The sequence below is a fragment of the Phocoena sinus genome, chromosome 8 (assembly GCF_008692025.1).
Source record: "Phocoena sinus isolate mPhoSin1 chromosome 8, mPhoSin1.pri, whole genome shotgun sequence".
Taxonomy (NCBI): domain Eukaryota; kingdom Metazoa; phylum Chordata; class Mammalia; order Artiodactyla; family Phocoenidae; genus Phocoena; species Phocoena sinus.
In genome coordinates, this window is record NC_045770.1 from 24982054 (window position 1) to 25005865 (window position 23812).

Genomic DNA, 23812 nt, shown 5'->3' on the forward strand with positions numbered 1-23812 from the left:
ATCTTACTTTATTTTCCGTACTTAGATTGGAATGGCAGATGAGAAAGGGAAAAAACCAACTTAGATCTGTATAATTTTGTATAGTTTACAAAGAATTTTCATGTGTATTATCTAATTTGATCCAATATTATTATTAATAATAGTAGGTAACAGTTACTGAATGCTTTCTTTGGTGCCAGGTACTGTGGCAAGTTTACCTTTAATGAAGGTACTATGCTAAATTATATTATCCCACTGATATTTGGTTGTCATATTTATTTTTCAGATGGATTGATTTGTTCATTTAAATATTTTTTAGCCCTGTCACACGCCTTTTTAAAATTCACATTTGTTAGCTGCTGCTATGTTTAGACTGAAGTCATCAGTGTTTGGGTTCCTGAGCACAAAAACATTTTCTTGGCTGTTGTACCTTTATATGTTGCTATTTATAATATTTGATCGTAATTTAGGAAGAATTGCTGAAAATCTTCCTGTGTTCTTTGTTTATCTCTTGTAAATCAGTCTCTAAAATCCAAAATGTTGCATGACTTTAAAGACAAATGGATTATATGAGAATCTGCATCTAATAGCTACTTCCCCTTATATTATGAATTATTAATATTTCTATGAATAATAATAGTGTTTTTTGTATTTATGATGTGCCAGATACTGTAATTTATATCCACTTAACAATCCTGTAAGAGTTGAGGAAACTGGACACAGAAGGGTTAAATGACTTGTCCTGAATCATATGGCCAGTAAATGAAAAATCCAGGGTATGAATGTTTCAGCTCCTAAGTCCTTGTGTTTGACCACTACCCTAGTGTTTTGCATAGTATATGTGTGTTCCTCAGACCATCCACATCATAATTTCCTTAGGTGACTGTTAGAGGTGCAGATTCCTGAGCCTCATGATACATCTACTGAGTCTCTCTGTGGATTAAATATGTTTTTTAGTCATTCAGTTGATTCTTATGTACACTAAAGTTTGAGAACCTCTGTGCTATGCCATCCTATAAGCATTACCATGTTTTAATCTCTATTAGCCTAGAAAGATAGCCAGAATCATTCTTATTCTTGGAGTACATGACATTTTGGATTGATCTTTATGCTTTTGTCTTTACTTCAAGATTGTCATGGATTTTAAGCACCCAGATGGTGTCACAGTGCCTGTTATGCTGCCTTGTAGGAGTTTGCTGGTGATGACAGGAGAATCTAGATACCTTTGGACCCATGGGTATGTACTGAAATGACCTTGATGACAGGATACCTTTTGCTTTGTAGGAGTTCTCATTCTTTTCTTCCTGAGCCACCAGAACCATGCTCCAGGCTTGCACATTGAGGCTTCTGGGTTTAAAACCCCAGGGACATCTATGGCTTTTTTTAAACTTTTTATTTTGAAAAAAATTCAAATTTAAAGAAAAGTTGTAAGCATAATATGGTTAATTCCCTTCACCTTTCACATAGATTTACAAATTGTGAATATTTTGCTATGCATTTTCTCTCTCACATGTTATCATTATTATTATTTTTGCTGAATCATTTGAGAGTAAGTTGCAGCCATCATGACTTTACCCTTACATGCTTCATTGCATATTTTTATTTTTTAATTTTTTTAATTTATAAATTTTTTTAATTTATTTTTTTTTGGAAGGTGTTGGGGGTAGGAGTTTATTAATTTTATTTATTTATTTTTGCTGTGTTGGGTCTTCGTTTCTGTGCGAGGGCTTTCTCTGGTTGTGGCAGGCAGGGGCCACTCTTCATCGTGGTGCACGGGCCTCTCCCTATCATGGCCTCTCTTGTTGCGGAGCACAGGCTCAGTAGTTGTGGCTCACAGGCCTAGTTGCTCCGTGGCATGTGGGATCTTCCCAGACCAGGGCTCGAACCCGTGTCCCCTGCATTAGCAGGCAGATTCTCAACCACTGCGCCACCAGGGAAGCCCATTCATTGCATATTTTTAAAGAGCAAGGACATTGTCTGTATCAGGGGTTGGCAAACAATGGCTCGTGAGTCAAATTCAGCCCTTATTTTTACAAAGCTCTTGAACTAAAACTGGTTTTACATTTTTAAGTGGTTGTAAAGAACAAAACCAAAAAAGAATATGTGGTAGAGACTGTATGTGGCTCTCTGTGCCTGTAATATTTACTATCTGGCCCTGTTATAGAAAAAGTTTGCCAGTCCCTGTTTTATGAAACTGCAGTGTAAGCCTCAAATTCAGGAAATTCAACATTGTAAAATACTCTTATCATACTCTTATACAATCCATCATGAAATTGTGCTAGTTGTACTTTATAGCATTGTCAAAGAAAAACCAGACCCTGACAGTAGTTAAAGCAGCAAATCCAGATTTTACTCAGGAACTATTGCAACAGGGGAAAAGAGACCTCAGTATAGGAGTGGGCTCAATTTCAATACAAAAAGGAGAAATGGAGTTTTATAGGCAAGGAGCCTGGGATTGGGAATGGGGCAGTGTGGGTGGATAGAAAACTACTAAGAGGAAACATCAGTGGCAAGGGGGAATTCTGGCTAAACCAACCATAAGATTCTTGCTGAAGGCAGGCCAGGACGATCAGACATCACCTGGGGGAAAGATGCGGGTAAGGAATTTGGTCAGATACCAAGGATGATCAGATATCGAGGGTGGGGGATTCGGGCTAAACTGACTTAGCAGGATTCTTGCTAAAATGGGGCTAGATCTAGAACATACCCAAGGATAGGGCCTATTTGGGCTCAGAGGAACCTGAGTAAAGTTTGGTCACGGAGAGAATCTGTCAGTACCTCTTGGTAAGTTTTCCCTCTGATCTAGGATTTGGCCTATTAACCTGCATTACACTTAGTTGTCAATTCTCTTTAGTCTTCTTTAATTTGAAACAATTCCTCAACTTTTCTTTGTCTTTCATGACATTCATGCTTTTAAGAAGGCCAGTTGTTTTACAGAATGACCCTCAATTTGAGTTTGTTCGATTGAATCTAATCTGAAGGAAATGGGTTATTCACTTTTGGCAGGAATGAATCCTTAGCCTTTTGAGGTGGAAGCATCACACTGCTAAAATTTACATATATTGTCACTTAAAATACTTCTGAGCTCTGTACTTATTAATACTGCCCTGGTTGGAGATTTTAGCTGATGCATTTTTATAAAAATTCAAGGAAGTGAACATGTAAATGAATTTGTAACCTGTCTTAAATGAACCATAAAAACAGATGGCCTGATTTTGTGCACTAAGGATTAAATTTGCCTGATTTCTTTTTCACAGCCATTTAAAATATTTTTAACTTTCAGTAATTGAAAATGGTGATGCGATCTAGTGGTGTTTAAAGTATTCCTGTAATTTTGAGAATATTCACATTTTCTTTTGTTTTAGGTTCAAGGATTTTTACTATTGGTACCATTTAAACTTAAGAATAATAGCAGTACAACAAATACAAAATAAGAAATTACTTTCTATAGGCCTATGTTATGAAAATATTTTAATTTGTTCTGGGTAATAGTATAGATTACTTCTCCTAAACATCATCTTCATCAGATTATTTTCTTGTTAAATGTTAGGAGTAGGATCTCTGGAAGATTGACTTGCAGGTTAATATTTATTTTTAAACCTTTCTCTAGAATCAAAATTTTCTATAATAATTTCAGGGGAAAAAGAACCTTCAGTATTATTTTTAAAGGCTTCCACTGATACCCGTTATCTGTAATGTGATTTGTGTGTGTGTGTGTGTGTGTCAAGAAAAGAGAGAGAAGGAGGGAGGGAAGGGAAGGGAAGACACACAGAAACAGGAACAGAGAGAGACTGACCAAACAAATGGTATATCAACTACTGACGGGTTCCTTGGAATCTGGATGGAAGGGAAGATAAATTGAAAAAGCACATTTAGTGCACTTAAAAATACATATAAACTATAGAAATAAACCTTGATTAAAAATATTTTGATCTCTGTGCTAAAAAAGCACTAGAAAGCACTACTGAAGAAGGTTGTTGATTAACGCGGCCAATTCCAAATACTTTTAATTTGATACATAGTTTACTATTCTAGCCAGCAGGCCCTAAATCAAATATGGCAAACTGGCAACACATGGGTCAAATATAGCAGTCAGGCTGTTTGGCTGGTGTGGTAGTGCTCAATGTTGTAGCATTTTAAAAAATTGGTTACACGTGAAAATTAGAAGCTTTTACACAAGAATCTGAATTTTCAGCTTCTTTTGAAAATTGAGAAGATCTGAAACCACAGTATCTTTTGGCAGCAGTAGCTGAGACTATCAATGGCCTTCTATAGGTGAGACCTACATTTTCAGATTCTCTAGAGTTCCTACCACTTTCTATGACTCCCTGAACTACGGCTGAGTATCAGTTGTCATTTATCACTGTGCTTGTACTGTTGTTTTTATCTTATAACAGAGTTAAGTGAAAATTAAATATTTCTTAAACTCATGTCTGTTTTAAAAGTGGGGGAAAAAGGTAGAATGAGCAGGAACATGTGTTTTAAGAAAAATGGAAGAGAACACTTTGTTTTTTTAAATGAAGACAATTCCTATGTTTTTAATGGCAAACAATATATTTCTAAACAAATCTACCTGCTTCACTCATTTATGTTAGTTGACTAGCCTTGGGTTGCATTAGTTCACGAGTTTGTGTGAGCTCTCCTTTTAAATTATTTTTGGAGCATTTTCTTTGTGCCAGGCATTGTCTAAAAGCTTTACATATATTAACTGATTTAACTCATATTGTCACAGTGGAAAGTTTTTTTCGTGGTTTTGTCCCCATTTTTTTTTTTTTTTTGCGGTACGCGGGCCTCCCACAGCTGTGGCCTCTCCCGTTGCGGAGCACAGGCTCCGGACACGCAGGCTCAGCGGCCATGGCTCACGGGCCCAGCCGCTCCGCGGCACGTGGGATCCTCCCATACCGGGGCACGAACCCGTGTCCCCTGCATTGGCAGGCGGACTCTCAACCACTGCGCCACCAGGGAAGCCCTGTCCCCATTTTTAAAGGAAATTGGAGCATAACTGGTACAAAGTTACAAAACCATTAAAGGGCAGACACAAGATCAGAAAGCCAGGGAGTCTGGCTTCAGGATCTGTGATCTTAACCATACCGTTATAGCTAAACTTGTTTGCTCCCTTTCATCTGAATTTATACAGTGCCTTGTAGCCTTCAGACTTTTGTCAACTCTTAATGCAATAAATTTCCTTTTCCCTTCCATTCACTTGTTTTTAACATGTAGCTCAACTTTTATTTCCCTTATAATGTATAAAGCTTTTTCTGACTGCAGTAGCCTGAAATAATCTCTCTTAACTCCTAAAGACTGTATTGTCTCCTACTGGCTTGTGATGTCTTTTCTGTTGTATTGAACTGTTATTTAAATCTATAAAAATGTTTTTATCTTTTTTTTTTTTTTTTTTTTGCCGTACGCGGACCTCTCACTGTTGTGGCCTCTCCCGTTGTGCGGCACAGGCTCCAGACGCGCAGGCTCAGTGGCCATGGCTCATGGGCCTAGCCACTCCGCGGCATGTGGGATCTTCCCGGACCGGGGCATGAACCCACGTCCCTTGCATCTGCAGGCGGACTCTCAACCACTGCGCCACCAGGGAAGCCCTGTTTTTATCTTTTTATTTAATATTTTCCCAACTAGATTATAATTTAAGTACAGGGGGAAAAAAGATGTTCAGAGACATGTAAAGAATTAATTATTTTTAACATATGGATTACCTCTTCCCAGAAATCTGAGATTGGTACCCAAAGCAGTAAGTACTGCTTGACCTTTGCCTAAGATTTAACTCTAGGCAAGTGAAGTAATTGACTTCAGAGAGCCATTATAGAGAACTACTTAGTACCCAAGAGAGAATTGCTAATAAGAGTTTCAAGATATTCATTGTTCTAAAATATCTTGACTTTTGTTCAACACCATAGTTTTAATCATTTTCAGCTATGAGAGTAACAATCATATAATTTCAGGCATTTTTTGCTTGCTTTTACTTCTAAAAAATTGCTTTTAGCATGAGCTCTTTTAAAAGAGCCATTCTCCCAACTTGTTTTATGAGACTGGCATTACCCTGACACCAAAATTTGTTAAGGACATTACAATAAAATAAAATTATAGACCAGTATCTCTCAGAGAAGGTAAAAGTCCTTGACAAAATATTAGAAAATCCAATCCTGCAATATATAAAAAAGAAAACACATCAAGACTAAGTGGAGTTTATCCCAGGATTGTAAGATAGGTTTAACATTTGGAAACCGAACATTAAAAGAACAAAAGAGAAAAAGTATATAATCATGTCATCTTGATTGATGCAGAAAATGTATTTGACAGAATTCAGCATCCACTCATGATAAAAACTTGGCAAACTAGGATAAGAAGGAAACTTCTTCAGTCTGATAAAGGGCATCAATGAAAAACCCACAGGCAACATCATACTTAGTGATAAAATATTGAATGCTTTTTCCTAAAATATTGAACATGGCAGGGATTTCTGCTCTCATCACTTCTATTTAATATTGTATTGGATGTCTTAGTATAATAATCCAAGAGAAAGAAGTGAAAATCATATGTATTTGAAAGGAAGAAGTAAAACTCTTTATGATCGTAGATGTAGAAAATCCTAGGAAATCTACAAAGTACTAGAATTAATAACTAAATATAGCATACAGGTTTGTAGCATACAGGGTCAATAATCAAAAATTAATTTTGGGCTTCCCTGGTGGCGCAGTGGTTGAGAGTCCGCCTGCCGATGCAGGGGACATGGGTTCGTGCCCCGGTCCGGGAAGATCCCACATGCCGCGGAGCGGCTAGGCCCGTGAGCCATGGCCGCTGAGCCTGCACGTCCAGAGTCTGTGCTCTGCAGTGGGAGAGGCCACAACAGTGAGAGGCCTGCGTACAGCAAAAAAAAAAAAAAAAAATTAATTTTGGGGGAAAGAAATAAAATCCTTTTTAAAATAGTATCAAGACCTTGTTACCAAAACAAACTTGGGTTCACTTGCCCACACGCAGTAAAAGCCAGTCTACTGACATCAGGTTGTGGGTGAAGGAAAGTGGAGCATTTATTGTTGGGCACTGTACAACGAATCCGGACAGCTAGTGCTCAAAAAGCCCAAACTCCTCAATGGGTTTCAGCAAAGTTTTGTTTTGTTTTTTTCAGTATGCGGGCCTCTCACTGTTGTGGCCTCTCCTGTTGTGGAGCACAGGCTCCGGACGTGCAGGCTCAGAGGCCATGGCTCATGGGCCTAGCCAGTCTATGGCATGTGGGACCCTCCCAGACCGGGGCACGAACCCGTGTCCCCTGCATCAGCAGGCGGACTCTCAACCACTGTGCCACAAGGGAAGGCCCAGCAAAGTATTTTTAAAGGCAGGGTGAGTGAGGGGCATCCCAGTGTATGTGATCAGCCTGTGCACAGTTCTCTGATTGGTTGATGTTGAAGTAACAGGGTGGTGTCACAGGGGTTAATATTATCAATCCTTAGGTGCCAGTAGGTCATGGGTGCTCATGGTCATCAAGTAGTTAATTTCTTTCATTTAGTAGGGGTTTTAGCATCTGTAAAACAATTCAGGAAATGTGCATCAGATACTATTATCTAGGTACTTCAGAGAGGAGCTAAAAGCAGAGGATATGGGGGAGGGATCTGTCTGGGGAAGACCACATAAGGTCCTGCTCGGTTACAACCTGTGAAATACTTCTTTTCCAATACTCTGAATTTATTAGTTTCAAAAATAAACAGTTTCGGGCTTCCCTGGTGGCGCAGTGGTTGAGAGTCCGCCTGCCGATGCAGGAGACACGGGTTCATGCCCCGGTCCGGGAAGATCCCACATGCCACGGAGCAGCTGGGCCCGTGAGCCATGGCCGCTGAGCCTGCGCGTCCGGAGCCGCTGAGCCTGCGCATCCGGAGCCTGTGCTCCGCAACGGGAGAGACCACAACAGTGAGAGGCCCGCGTACTGAAAAAAAAAAAAAAAAAAAAAAATAGTTTCAGAAGCTGTCAGCCTGGAAATTCTGATTTTTTAATTAAGATTTTATTTATATATAACACTGTATTAGTTCCAGATGTACAGCATACTGATTCTCTCTATGTATATATTGCAAAACGGTCAACACAATAAGTCTAGTTAACATCCATCACCACACAGTTACAAATTTGTTTTTCTTTTATTGGGAACTTTTATGATATACTCTCTTAGCAACTATCAAATATGCAATACAGTATTATTAACTATAGACACCGTTATAGCACCCGGACTTATTTACTTTATTACAGGAAGTTTATACCTTTTGACCACATTTACCATTTCACACACCTTCCCCCACCCAACTTCACCCCACCCCACCCACCTCACAAACCACCAATCTGTTTTCTGTATGTATAAGTTTGTTTTATTTTTGTTTTACATTCCACATGTAAGTGAGATCATATGATATTTTTCTTTCTTTCTCTGACTTATTTCAGTTAGCATAATGCCCAGTTGTTTCCATGTCTTGGCTATTGTAAATAATGCTGCAATGAACATAGGGGGTACAGATATCTTTTTTCTTTTTTTTTTTTTTTTTGCGGTACGTGGGCTTCTCACTGTTGTGGCCTCTCACATTGCGGAGCACAGGCTCCGGATGCGCAGGCCCAGCGGCCACGGCCCACAGGCCCAGCCACTCCGCGGCATGTGGGATCCTCCTGGACCGGGGCATGAACCTGCGTCCCCTGCATTGGCAGGTGGACCCCCAACCACTGCGCCACCAGGGAAGCCCCCAGGTATCTTTTTAAGTTAGTCTTTTTGTTTCCTTCAGATAAATACCCAGAAGTGGAATTGCTTTGTTATATGGTAGTTATATTAAAATTTTTTGAGGAATCTCCATACTGTTCTGTAAGGGTTGCACCAATTTATATAACCACCAACAGTGTACAAGGATTGTCTTTTCTACACATCCTTGCCAACACTCCTTATTTTTGTCTTTTTGATAATAGCCATTCTTTTTTTTTCACAATTTTTTTAACATCTTTATTGGAGTATAATTGCTTTACATTGTTGTGTTAGTTGCTGCTGTATAACAAAGTGAATCATCCCCATATCCCCTCCCTCTTGTGTCTCCCTCCCACCCTCCCTATCCCACCCCTCTAGGTGGTCACAAAGCACAAGCTGATCTCCCTGTGCTATGCAGCTGCTTCCCAATAGCTATCTGTTTTACATTTGGTAGTGTATATATGTCAATGCCTTTCTCTCACTTAGTCTCAGCTTACCCTTCCCCCTCCCTGTGTCCTCAAGTCGATTCTCTACGTCAGCATCTTTATTCCTGTCCTCCCCCTGGTTCTTCAAAACCATTTTTTTTTTAGATTCTATATATATGTGTTAGCATATGGTATTTGTTTTTCTCTTTCTGACTTACTTCACTCTGTATGACAGACTCTAGGTCCATCCACCTCACTACAAATAACTCAATTTTGTTTCTCTTTATGGCTGAGTAATATTCCATTGTATGTACGTGCCACATCATCTTTATCCATTCATCTGTCAATGGACACTTAGGTTGCTTCCATGTCCTGGCTGATAATAGCCATTCTAATAGGTATAAGCTGATAATCTCATTCTGGCTTTGATTTGCATTTCACTGATTAGTGATGTTGAGCACCTTTTCATATACCCATTAGCCATCTGTATGTTTTCTTTGGAAAAATATCTATTCAGATCTTCTGCCTATTATTGAGTTCTTGATCTTTTTTTTTTTTTTTGCAGTGGCACATAGATTAAACCGTAGTCAGTTGTTTTCTATTTTCCCTTTAATTTACACTAGAATTCTATAGATAATAAATTTCATCTTAACTTGATCATATTTTTATCATGTTTGCTTTTTTTAAAACCAGGTTTATCTTTTAGCCTTCCTACTAGTTTTGTAAGTGGTTGATCTACTACCTTTACTGTATATTTGCCTTTACCAATGAGATTTTACCTTTCACAGTTTTCATATTTCTTATGGTCTTTTCTGCTTAGAAAAGTCCCTTTAGCCTTTCTTGCAAAGCTGCCTTGGTGGTGCTAAACTCTTTTAGCTTTTGCTTGTCTGTAAAACTTTTTAACTCTCAAGTCTGGATGAACGCTTTGCTGGGTAGAGTATTCTTAGTTGTAGATTTTTCCCTTTCATCATTTTAAATATATTGTGTCACTCCCTTCTGGACTGCAGAGTTTCTGCTGAATAGTCAGCTTATAACCTTATGGGAGTTCCCTTGTATGTAACTTGTTGCTTTCCCCTTGCTGCTTTTAATATTCTCTCTTTATCATTATTTTTTGCCATTTTAATTACAGTGTGTCTGGGTGTGGTCCTCTTTAGGTTGCTCCTGTTTGGGACTCTCTGTGCTTCCTGCACCGGGACGTCTGTTTCCTTTCCCAGGATAGGGACGTTTTCAGCTCTTGTGTCTTCAAATATGTTCTCTGCCCCTTTCTGTCTCTCTTCTCCTCTGGGACCCCTATAGTGTGAATATTAGTGCAATTGATGTGTCTCAGAGGTCTCTTAAACTGTCCACATTTCTTTTTTTTTTTTTAACATCTTTATTGGAGTATAATTGCTTTACAATGGTGTGTTAGTTTCTGCTTTATAACAAAGTGAATCAGTTATACATATACATATGTTCCCATATCTCTTCCCTCTTGCGTCTCCCTCCCTTCCACCCTCCTTATCCCACCCCTCCAGGCAATCACAAAGCACCAAGCTGATCTCCCTGTGCTATGCGGCTCCTTCCCACTAGCTATCTACCTTACGTTTGTTAGTGTATATATGTCCATGCCTCTCTCTCGCTTTGTCACAGCTCACCCTTCCCCCTCCCCATATCCTCAAGTCCGTACTCCAGTAGGTCTGTGTGTTTATTCCTGTCTTACCCCTAGGTTCTTCATGACATTTTTTTCCCTTAAATTCCATATATATGTGTTAGCATGCAGTATTTGTCTTTCTCTTTCTGACTTACTTCACTCTGTATGACAGACTCTAGGTCCATCCACCTCATTACAAATAGCTCAATTTCGTTTCTTTTTATGGCTGAGTAATATTACATTGTATATATGTGCCACATCTTCTTTATCCATTCATCTGATGATGGGCACTTAGGTTGTTTCCATCTCCGGGCTATTGTAAATAGAGTTGCAATGAACATTTTGGTACATGACTCTTTTTGAATTATGGTTTTCTCAGGGTATATGCCCAGTAGTGGGATTGCTGGGTCATATGGTAGTTCTGTTTGTAATTTTTTAAGGAACCTCCATACTATTCTCCATAGTGGCTGTACCAATTCACATTCCCACCAGCAGTGCAAGAGTGTTCCCTTTTCTCCACACCCTCTCCAGCATTTATTGTTTCTAGATTTTTTGATGATGGCCATTCTGACTGGTGTGAGATGATATCTCATTGTAGTTTTGATTTGCATTTCTCTAATGGTTAATGATGTTGAACATTCTTTCATGTGTTTGTTGGCAGTCTGTATATCTTCTTTCGAGAAATGTCTATTTAGGTCTTCTGCCCACTTTTGGATTGGGTTGTTTGCTTTTTTGTTATTGAGCTGCATGAGCTGCTTGTAACTTCTGGAAATTAATCCTTTGTCAGTTGCTTCATTTGCAAATATTTTCTCCCATTCTGAGGGTTGTCTTTTGGTCTTGTTTAGGGTTTCCTTTGCTGTGCAAAAGCTTTGAAGTTTCATTAGGTCCCATTTGTTTATTGTTGTTTTTATTTCCATTTCTCTAGGAGGTGGGTCAAAAAGGATCTTGCTGTGATTTATGTCATAGAGTGTTCTTCCTATGTTTTCCTCTAAGAGTTTGATAGTTTCTGGCCTTACATTTAGGTCTTTAATCCATTTTGAGCTTATTTTTGTGTCTGGTGTTAGGGAGTGATCTAATCTCATACTTTTACATGTACCTGTCCAGTTTTCCCAGCACCACTTATTGAAGAGGCTGTCCTTTCCCCACTGTACATTCCTGCCTCCTTTATCAAAGATAAGGTGACCATATGTGCATGGGTTTATCTCTGGGCTTTCTATCCTGTTCCATTGATCTATCTTTCTGTTTTTGTGCCAGTACCACACTGTCTTGATTACTGTAGCTTTGTAGTATAGTCTGAAGTCAGGGAGCCTGATTCCTCCAGCTCTGTTTTTCGTTCTCAAGATTGCTTTGGCTATTTGGGGTCTTTTGTGTTTCCATACAAATTGTGAAATTGTTTGTTCTAGTTCTGTGAAAAATGCCAGTGGTAGTTTGATAGGGATTGCATTGAATCTGTAGATTGCTTTGGATAGTAGAGTCATTTTCACAATGTTGATTCTTCCTATCCAAGAACATGGTATATCTCGCCATCTGTTTGTATCATCTGTAATTTCTTTCATCAGTGTCTTATAATTTTCTGCATATAGGTCTTTCGTCTCCTTAGGTAGGTTTATTCCTAGATATTTTATTCTTTTTGTTGCAATGGTAAATGGGAGTGTTTTCTTGATTTCACATTCAGATTTTTCTCATTAGTGTAGAGGAATGCCAGAGATTTCTGTGCATTAATTTTGTATCCTGCAACTTTACCAAATTCATTGATTAGCTCTAGTAGTTTTCTGGTAGCATCTTTAGGATTCTCTATGTATAGTATCATGTCATCTGCAAACAGTGACAGCTTTACTTCTTCTTTTCCAATTTGGATTCCTTTTATTTCCTTTTCTTCTCTGATTGCTGTGGCTAAAACTTCCAAAACTATGTTGAATAAGAGTGGTGACAGTGGGCAACCTTGTCTTGTTCCTGATCTTAGTGGAAATGCTTTCAGTTTTTCAGCATTGAGGATGATGTTGGCTGTGGGTTTGTCATATATGGCCTTTATTATGTTGAGGAAAGTTCCTTCTATGCCTACTTTCTGCAGGGTTTTTATCATAAATGAGTGTTGAATTTTGTCGAAAGATTTCTCTGCATCTATTGAGATAATCATATGGTTTTTCTCCTTCAATTTGTTAATATGCTTTATCACATTGATTGATTTCTGTATATTGAAGATTCCTTGCATTCCTGGAATAAACCCCACTTGATCATGGTGTATGATCCTTATAATGTGCTGTTGGATTCTGTTTGCTAGTATTTTGTTGAGGATTTTTGCATCTATGTTTATCAGTGATATTGGCCTGTCGTTTTCTTTCTTCATGACATCCTTGTCTGGTTTTGAATCAAGGTGATGGTGGCCTTGTAGAATGAATTTGGGAGTGTTCCTCCCTCTGCTATATTTTGGAAGAGTTTGAGAAGGATAGGTGTTAGCTCTTCTCTAAATGTTTGATAGAATTCGCCTGTGAAGCCATCTGGTCCTGGGATTTTGTTTGTTAGAAGATTTTTAATCACAGTTTCAATTTTTAGTGCTTGTGATTGGTCTGTTCATATTTTCTATTTCTTCCTGATTCAGTCTTAGCAGGTTGTGCATTTTTAAGAATTTGTCCATTTCTTCCAGGTTGTCCATTTTATTGGCATAGAGTTGCTTGTAGTAATCTCTCATGATCTTTTGTATTTCTGCAGTGTCAGTTGTTACTTCTCCTTTTTCATTTCCAATTCTGTTGATTTGAGTCTTCTCTCTTTTTTTCTTGATGAGTCTGGCTAATGGTTTATCTATTTTGTTTATCTTCTCAAAGAACTAGCTTTAAGTTTTATTGATCTTTGCTATTGTTTCCTTCATTTCTTTTTCATTTATTTCTGATATGATTTTTATGATGTCTTTCCTTCTGCTAGCTTTGGGGTTTTTTTGTTCTTCTTTCTCAGATTGCGTTAGGTGCAAGGTTAGGTTGTTTATTCGAGGTGTTTTGTTTCTTAAGGTGGGCTTCTATTGCTGTAAAGTTCCCTCTTAGAACTGCTTTTGCTGCATCCCATAAGTTTTGGGTCATCGTGTCTCCATTGTTATTTGTTTCTAGGTATTTTTTGATTTCCTCTTTGATTTGTGCAGTGATCGCTTCGTTATTAAGTAGTGTATTGTTTAGCCTCCATGTGTTTGTTTTTTTACAGATCTTTTCCTGTAATTGATATCTAGTCCCATAGCGTTGTTGTCGGAAAAGATACTTGAAACACTTTCAATTTTCTGAAATTTACCAAGGCTTGATTTATGACCCAAGATATGATCTATCCTGGAGAATGTTCCATGAGCACTTGAGAAAAATGTGTATTCTGTTGTTTTTGGATGTAGTGTCCTATAAATATCAATTAAGTCCATCTTGTTTAATGTATCATTTAAAGCTTGTGTTTCCTTATTTATTTTCATTTTGGATGATCTGTCCATTGGTGAAAGTGGGGTGTTAAAGTCCCCTACTATGAATGTGTTACTGTTGATTTCCCCTTTTATGGCTGTTAGTATTTGCCTTATGTATTGAGGTTCTCCTATGTTGGGTGCATAAATATTTACAATTGTTATATCTTCTTCTTGGATCAATCCCTTGATCATTATGTAGTGTCCTTCTTTGTCTCTTCTAATAGTCCCTATTTTAAAGTCTCTTTTGTCTGATATGAGAATTGCTATTCCAGCTTTCTTTTGGTTTCCATTTGCCTGGAATATCTTTTTCCACCCCCTTACTTTCAGTCTGTATGTGTCTCTAGGTCTGAAGTGGGTCTCTTGTAGACAGCATATATATGGGTCTTGTTTTTGTATCCATTCAGCGTCTTTTGGTGGGAGCATTTAGTCCATTTACATTTAAGGTAATTATCGATATGTATGTTCCTACTCCCATTTTCTAAATAGTTTTGGGTTCGTTATTGTAGGTCTTTTCCTTCTCTTGTGTTTCTTGCCTAGAGAAGTTCCTTTAGCATTTGTTGTAAAGCTGGTTTGGTGGTGCTGAACTCACTCAGCTTTTGCTTGTCTGTAAAGGTTTTAATTTCTCCATCAAATCTGAGTGAGATCCTTGCTGAGTTGAGTAATCTTGGTTGCAGGTTTTTCTCCTTCATCACTTTAAATATGTCCTGCCACTCCCTTCTGGCTTGCAGAGTTTCTGCTGAAAGATCAGCTGTTAACCTTATGGGGATTCCCTTGTGTGTTATTTGTTGTTTTTCCCTTGCTGCTTTTAATATGCTTTCTTTATATTTAATTTTTGACAGTTTGATTAATATGTGTCTTGGCCTATTTCTCCTTGGATTTATCCTGTATGGGACTCTCTGTGCTTCCTGGACTTGATTAACTATTTTCTTTCCCATATTTGGGAAGTTTTCAACTATAATCTCTTCAAATATTTTCTCAGTCCCTTTCTTTTTCTCTTCTTCTTCTGGAACCCCTATAATTTGAATGTTGGTGCGTTTAATGTTGTCCCAGAGGTCTCTGAGACTGTCCTCAGTTCTTTTCATTCTTTTTTCTGCTCTGCAGTAGTTATTTCCACTATTTTATCTTCCAGGTCACTTATCCGTTCTTCTGCCTCAGTTATTCTGCTATTGATCCCTTCTAGAGTATTTTTAATTTCATTTATTGTGTTGTTCATCGTTGTTTGTTTCATCTTTAGTTCTTCTAGGTCCTTGTTAAATGTTTCTTGCATTTTGTCTATTCTATTTCCAAGATTTTGGATCATCTTTACTATCATTATTCTGAATTCTTTTTCAGGTAGACTGCCTATTTCCTCTTCATTTGTTAGGTCTCGTGGGTTTTTATCTTGCTCCTTTGTCTTCGGTGTGTTTTTCTGTCTTCTCATTTTGCTTATCTTACTGTGTTTGGGGTCTCCTTTTTGCAGGCTGCAGGTTCGTAGTTCCCATTGTTTTTGGTGTCTGTCCCCAGTGGCTAAGGTTGGTTCAGTGGGTTTTGTAGGCTTCCTGGTGGAGGGGACTAGTGCCTGTGTTCTGGTGGATGAAGCTGGATCTTGTCTTTCTGGTGGGCAGGTCCACGTCTGGTGGTGTGTTTTGGGGTGTCTGTGGACTTATTATGATTTTAGGCAGCCTCTCTGCTAATGGGTGGGGTTGTGTTCCTGTTTTGCTAGTTGTTTGGCATAGGGTGTCCAGCACTGTAGCTTGCTGGTCGTTGAAGCTGGGTGCTGGCGTTGAGATGGAGATCTCTGGGAGATTTTCGCCATTTGATATTATGTGAAGCTGGGAGGCCTCTTGTTGACCAGTGTCCTGAAGTTGGCTCTCCCACCTCAGAGGCACAGCACTGACTCCTGGCTGCAGCACCAAGAGCCTTTCATCCACACAGCTCAGAATAAAAGGGAGAAAAAGTAGAGAGAAAGAATTAGTAGAAGTAGGAAGAAAGAGAGAAAGGAAGGAAGGAAGGAAGGAAGGAAGAAGAAAAGGAAAGAAAGAAAGACAGGGAGGGAGGGAGGGGACGAGGGAGGGAGGGAGGGAGGGACGGTGGGAGGATGGAAGGAAGGAAGGAAGGAGGGAAGGAAGGAAAAAAGAAAAGATAAAGTAAAGTAAAATATAATAAAGTTATTAAATTAAAAAATAATTATTAAGAAAAAAAAATTTTTTTAAATGGACGGATAGAACCTTAGGACAAATGGTGGAAGCAAAGCTATAGAGACAAAATCTCAAAGAGAAGCATACACATACATACTCAGAAAAAGAGGAAAAGGGGAAAAAATCATAAATCTTGCTCTCATAGTCCACCTCCTCAATTTGGGATGATTCGTTGTCTAAAGGAGGGAAGGACGAAGGAAAGAAAGAAAGAGAGAGAGAGAGAGAAAGAAAGAAGATAAAATAAAGTTATTACAATCAATAATAATTATTAAGAAAAAAAACGGACGAATAGAACCCTAGGACAAATGGTGGAAGCAAAGCTATACAGACAAAATCTCGCACAGAAGCATACACATACACACGCACAAAAAGAGTGAAAGGGGAAAAATTCCTAAATTTTGCTCTCAAAGGTCACCTTCTCAATGTGGGATGATTTGTTGTCTATTCATATATTCCACAGATGCAGGGTACATCAAGTTGATTGTGGAGCTTTAATCCGCTGCTTCTGAGGCTGCTGGGAGAGATTTCACTTTCTCTTCTTTGTTCTCACAGCTTCCAGGGGCTCAGCTTTGGATTTGGCCCCGCCTCTGCGTATAGGTCGCTGGAGGGCGTCTGTTTTTCGCCCAGACAGGACGGATTAAAGGAGCCGCTGATTCGGGAACTCTGGCTCACTCAGGCCGCAGGGAGGGAGGGGCACAGAGAGCGGGGCGAGCCTGCGGCGGCAGAGGCCAGCGTGCCGTTGCACCAGCCTGAGGCTCGCTGTTCGTCCTCCCAGGGAAGTTGTCCCTGGATCCCGGGAACCTGGCAGTGGCGGGCTGCACAGGCTCCCCAGAAGGGAGGTGTGGATAGTGACCTGTGCTCGCACACAGGCTTCTTGATGGCGGCAGCAGCAGCCTTAGCTTCTTATGCCCATGCCCGCCTCTGGGGTCCGCGCTTTTAGCCACGGCTCACGCCCGTCTCTGGAGCTCCTTTAAGCAGTGCTCTTAATCCCCTCTCCTCGTGCACCAGGAAACAAAGAGGGAAGAAAAAGTCTCTTGCCTCTTCGGCAGCTCCAGACCTTTTGCCGGACTCCCTCCCGGCTAGCTGTGGTGCACTAACCCCTTCAGGCTGTGTTCACGCTGCCAACCTCAGTCCTCTCCCTGTGCTCCGACCAAAGCCCGAGCCTCAGCTCGCAGCCCCGCCCGCCCCGGCGGGTGAGCAGACAAGCCTCTCGGGCTGGTGAGTGCCAGTCGGCACCGATCCTCTGTGCGAGAATCTCCCCGCTTTGCCCTCTGCACCCCTGTTGCTGCGGTCTCCTCCGCGGCTCCGAAGCTTCCACCCTCCGCCACCCGCAGTCTCCGCCCGCGAAGGGGCTTCCTAGTGTGTGGAATCCTTTCCTCCTTCACAGCTCCCTCCCACTGGTGCAGGTCCCGTCCCTGCATCTTTTGTCTCTGTTTTTTCTTTTTTTCTTTTGCCCTACCGAGGTACATGAGGAGTTTCTTGCCTTTTGGGAGGTCTGAGGTCTTCTGCCAGCGTTCAGTAGGTGTTCTGTAGGAGTTGTTCCACGTGTAGATGTATTTCTGGTGTATCTGTGGGGTGGAAGGTGATCTCCGCATCTTACTCTTCCTCCATCTTCCCCTCGTCTCCTGTCCTCATTTCTTTTTATTCTTTTTTCTTTTTTCTGTTCAGCTTGAGTGATTTCCACTACTCTGTCTGTCTCCAGCTCGATAATCCATTTCTCTATATATCTAATCTACTGATTCCATCTACTGTATTTTTTATTTCAGTGGTCATATTTTTCAGCTCTGTTTGTTTCTTCTTTATATTTTCTAACTCATTGTTAAAAATTTCTAACTTCTCGCTCTGTTCACCCAATCTTCTCCTGAGTTCTTTGATGAACTTTACAATCACTACCTTGAACTCTCTGTTGGGCAGATTGCTTATCTCCACTTTACTTAGTTCTTCTTCTGGGGTTTTTATCTTGTTCTTTCATTTGGAACATATTCCTCTGTCACCTCATTTTGCCTAATTTGCTGCTTTTATTTCTATGTATTTGTTGGGTTATATTTCTCAATCTCAGAGACGTGATCTTACCTAGGAAGTGTCCTATGGGGCCCAGCAGCACACTGCCCTCTGGACACCAGATCTATATGCTCTAGGGGTGCCCTCTATGTGGACTGCATGGTTCCTCAAGTTGTGGTGGGCAGACTACTGTGGGCTGTCTGGTAGACATGGTTTGTACTTTAATTATATGGTTGATATTTTTCTAGGTGTGTAGTCAACATATCTGATTCTTGATAAAGCAGTATCAACAACTGTAGTATAAAATTATGCTTTTTAAAAATTTGCTGAGATCTTTCAGGCCTGGCACATTCCCTGTGAGTATGAAACCCACTTCTATAGGCAGATAACCTTGGTAGAGTGGGTCAAGCAGACAACTTGGCTTTAGAAGATTTAAGTCTCAGAAATAAATTTAACAAAAGATATACAACACGTATACTCTAAAAATCATGAAACATTGGTAAGAGAAATTACAGAGCAAAATAAATGAAGAAATAGAGATGACATAATCATGGGTAGGGAACTTAATATTGTTAAGGTATCAGTTATTCCCAAATTGATCTAATGATTTAGTGTAATTCCAATCAGAATCTTAAAAGACTTTTTTTGTAGAAATTGATAAGCAGATTCTAAAATTTACCAGGAAACGTGAGTGATCAAGAATAATCCAGGGCTTCCCTGGTGGCGCAGTGGTTGAGAGTCCGCCTGCCGATGCAGGGGACATGGGTTCGTGTCCCGGTCCGGGAAGATGCCACATGCTGTGGAGCGGCTAGGCCCATGAGCCATGGCCTCTGAGCCTGCGCGTCTGGAGCCTGTGCTCCACAACGGGAGAGGCCACAACAGTGAGAGACCCACATACTGCAAAAAAAAAAAGAATAATCCAAACAATCTTGAACATAACAACAATGTTGCAAGATTTATTCTACCTGACGTTTAAGATTTACTATATATAAAGCTACCTAATCAAAAGAGTGTAGTATTGTTGTACAGATAGACAAATAGACCAGTGGGACAGAATATATTCATAGATATGGTGTCCGTTGATTTTTGACAAAGATGGCAACACAATTCATTGTGGAAAGGAAAATTTTCAACAGACGGTGCTGGGACAATCAGAGCTCTATGTGGAAATAAAATGAGCCTTGATATACCTCACACCATTCACAAAAATTAATATGGGATAGATCATAAATCTAAATGTAAAAACAAAAACTAGGAGATGTCTAGAAGAAAATACAAGAGGATACTTTTGCAGCTCTGGGGTAGGCAAAGTTTTTTTTAGAAAGGTTTCAGAACACTGTAAAAGAAAAAGAAGACAAAATAACTGCATCAAAATTTAAAACTTCTGCTTATCAGAAGACAGCATTAAGAAAATGAAAAGCCAGGCTATACATGGGGGAAAAAGTATCCACAATACATATATCTAATAAAAGACTGGGTATAAGATTTGAACAGATCCTTTACCAGAAGGATCTATGAATGGCTAAAAAGCACATGAAAAGAAACAATATCATTAGTCATCAGAGAAATACAAATTATAACTGAAAGTTCATATCACTTGCTACATGCTAAAATGGCTAATATTTAAAACTTAGACAATACCAAGTGTTGGTGAGAATGTCAAGCAGCCTGAAACTCTCATATGTTGCTGGTGGGAGTGTAAAATTATGTGCAACCATCTTAGAAAACTGGTAGTTTCTTACACTATGACCCACCAATTTCAGTCTTAGGTATTTTCCCAAGAGTAATAAAAGTATATATCTGAAAAAGATGTGTATAAGCTTTATTTGTAATAGTCCAAAACTAAGAATGCCAAATATCAATAAACAGGAGATTTAGGATAAATTATGGCATGTTCATATAATGAAATTTTACTCAGTGATTAAAGAAAAACAGTGAACTGCTGAAGCACACAGCTACATGGCTAAATCTCAAAATTATGTTCAGTGGACAAAGCCAGATACAAAATAGTGCCAACTATATATGAAATTCAAGAACAGGCAAAATTATACAGATAGAAATCAGAATAGTGGTTGCTTTCAGGGGGGCGGGGAAGACTGACTGGAAAAGGGCACGAGGGAATTTCCTTGGGTAATTGTCTTGATTGGGATGGTGGATACATGGTTGTGTGCATTTGTCAAAATTCATTGAACTGTACACTTAAGATATGTGCATTTCACTCTATAAATTTAACTTTGAAAAGGCCATATTTTCTTACTAAATGATTCCTTTTTCCCGTTCAAAAATTTGATCGATCTTCCAAGATTCCCTTTAAACTTTCTTATAATCTACAATGGCTTGTACTTTTCTCTCTTTAGTTTTCAATCTTTGTTTTACTTATTTTATCTGTTAATCATATACTTTTTTGTTCCATTATCTGTTGTTTTCTGATGATGTCCTTGACTTGCAGCTAGATTTCACTTACTAAGAAAGATATATTAGAAATTCCAGTGATAATTATGTATTTGTCTATTTCTCCTTTTAGATTTTGTTTTCACTTTTTGCTTTATATATTTTGAGGCTGTGCTATTAGTTAGGTGCATACAAATATATAGGGTTTTTACATAATATTTTTCTGTTGGATTGACCCTGTTATCATTATGAAATGTTCCTTTTTATCTCTATTAACACTTATTGCCTTAAAGTCTACTTTGTCTGATTAGTATAGCTATACCACATTTCTTTTGGTTTTGCTAGGTATATGCAAAATATTTGTTTTTTGTATGTTGTATCTATTTTTTCTATCATTTTCAACCATTCTCTGTCCTTATTTCTAAGGTGTGTCTCTTGTAATCAGCACATAGTTGGATTTTTAAAAACATCCAGTCTGAAATTCTTTGTTCTTTAATTGGATTTAAAGTCCTTTTACATTTAACATTACTGATAATTGGATTTAACTTTACTATCTGTTTCCTCTTTGTCCCATCTGTTTCGTGTTTTTTCTTCCTTGGCATTGGTATTAATTAAGCATTTGTTATTTTTCTACTTTTCCCCCTTGCATAGTTTGTTAGATGTAAATGATTACCCTGGAACTAATTTCCTAAGAGACAAAGACTTCTATTTCTTTGATTTTTTTCCATAATGCTTAGCAATTCAGGGAATCCAATAGATATTTGCAATAAATTCTTCTAGATTTACTCTATTCGCTTAATATTTTTAAAGGACATAAAATATTTTTCTGAATACAGTGTTAAATAAACTAATTTGACTGTTGTTTTTAGAATCACACCCAGAAAATTTGATACTGTTCAAGCGTCCAGGGGTCACAAAAGTGGAATTATCACCGGAGATGTTGAAGACTTAACTTTAAGCAAGAGGGGAATACGGACATCATTTACCTTTAGGAAAGTGAGGCAAACACCTTGTAATTGTAGTAAGTATATAATTTTGGTTCTCCTGTAAAATGGAGTAAATCTACTATGAAAATCTTTTAAAGTCCCATAAGAACTGAGAAGAGCTTTGTCTTAACTCCTCTAATGGCATTTCCTGTGTTCTGCCTTGTATTGTACTTACATATACTTTTCTTAACCACTCCCGTGGTTAGGTTTATAGTCCTTGAGGGCAGGGACTGCATCTTACTCATCTTTATTTTCCTCAAACATAGTACTTGAGCATAGTTGGATTCTAAATGAATATTTTATTTATTATAGTCATGGTTAAGAATACTACAGTTTGGGGGCATTAAAATATCACTTGTCGGGGCTTCCCTGGTGGCGCAGTGGTTGAGAGTCTGCCTGCCAATGCAGGGGACATGGGTTCGTGCCCCGGTCCGGGAAGATCCCACATGCTGCAGAGCGGCTGGGCCCGTGAGCCATGGCCACTGAGCCTGCGCGTCCGGAGCCTGTGTTCTACAACAGGAGAGGCCACAACAGTGAGAGGCCCGCGTACCGCAAAAAAAAAAAAAAAAAAAAAGATCCCTGCACGGTGGGGAAAAAAATAAATAAATAAAATAAAATATCACTTGTACAAGAATAAGTTTTTTTGGAAACAGCTTGTCACATTTCTCAATTACTTCTCATTAACTTAACAGGGAAGTTGGAGATGACAAACTGTTCTATAGTAAGTGGATAACTTTAGGGGGATAAACAGTGTTTGTTTTAGTCAGTTGGGAAAGGAGTGCTCAAAAACTTGTCGAGGATGCTGTTCTGAATTGTCTGTATAAGTGCATCATGACCTGTATTTCTTGGACTCAAATAAATACCCCTTGTGTTTTATAAATAATATTTTACAATAACAGTGATGTTATGAGCTTTTTACATCCTGGTGGTTTCAGTTATGGGTGGTATCTCAGCAGGAGCTTTTGGATTTAGTCATCTTAAAAACATTTTAAATTAAAAATCTTTATTATATGTATAAGATATTATTCTGTTAGGAAACTTGTACTCTTCATATTTGATAACTTCATGTTAGTGAAGCTTAAAATAGGTTTTAACAGGTTTTTGTTTCTTTTGCTAAAAGTGTCACTGAGGACTTAAAAACAAAATTTTTTTATCAATTGAAAAATATTTATTTAGTATTTGATGAACGTCTAACACTGCCAGTAGCTTTACAAGGTATAGAAAAATAAAGCATGGCTCTTGTTCTCAAGGAATTTGAAATTTAGTAGAAGAGACAAGTTGGTTTTCTTATGCAAATGTTTTTTTGTTATGGACATTAAGGGTTGCTATAAGAAGCTCTGATTATTCGGTTTACAGATTTTTTTAAAAGATCAAGGCCATCTTTTGGATACTTTTGGTCAAAATTTGTGGATTTAAGTGATCCTCCTTTTACATAACTGAGATGTTCATAATTTCCAAGAGAATAAAATTTTTAGCAAGACCAGCTTAAGATAATTGTAATGTATATTGTAGTGTAATTGTAATTCTGATGTAACCAACATAATGTAACCCATCTGTTTCCACATGTATGTTTTAGAGCTCTCAAGCTTTCTGGGGCTACCCTTTTCTTAAATGTCTACATATAGTATTTAGAGCTTCACTTTACACATTAGTAGGGACTAGATAGTTCCACTTCCATTCAAAGTTTGGAATCTTCTAGTTATATTTAGGGAAAATTCCTGAAGCCATCAATTCTTTGCTGCCACATGCTTTCTAATTATTGCTAAGTCTTGTCTGTGGTTTCTCTGGGAACACTACTTCTTTCTTTATTCTCTAGTATACTACCCATAAAAAGATGTTGTGTGCTACAGACTGGCTGAAGACAAAGGGAAATTATAGCATAGCCAAGAAAAGACAAGGACTCGAAATGAATATTAGACGTTATTGCAGAGAACAGGGAACACTTCAAAATTAATTTGAGACATTGTATCCTAAATTTCCTCTGTCATCTCCTCTACTTGCTGGTGTTCTCCTTAGGATTTGCTCATTCTATTGAAGGAGGCAACACAGTGTAGTCATTGAGAATGTGGATTCT

The 23812-nt window shown here is 38.6% G+C and overlaps 1 protein-coding gene across 2 annotated transcripts in view; it reads left to right on the top strand.

The window, feature by feature from the left end:
• Positions 1 to 23812, top strand: part of ALKBH8 (alkB homolog 8, tRNA methyltransferase) — a 73270-nt gene that overhangs the window by 34966 nt on the left and 14492 nt on the right. For both annotated transcript variants that reach the window (XM_032641929.1, XM_032641930.1), the window contains 2 exons: positions 1110 to 1216; positions 21622 to 21773. In XM_032641929.1, the coding sequence (XP_032497820.1) occupies positions 1110 to 1216; positions 21622 to 21773 (259 nt within the window). The remainder of the gene's footprint in view (positions 1 to 1109; positions 1217 to 21621; positions 21774 to 23812) is intronic.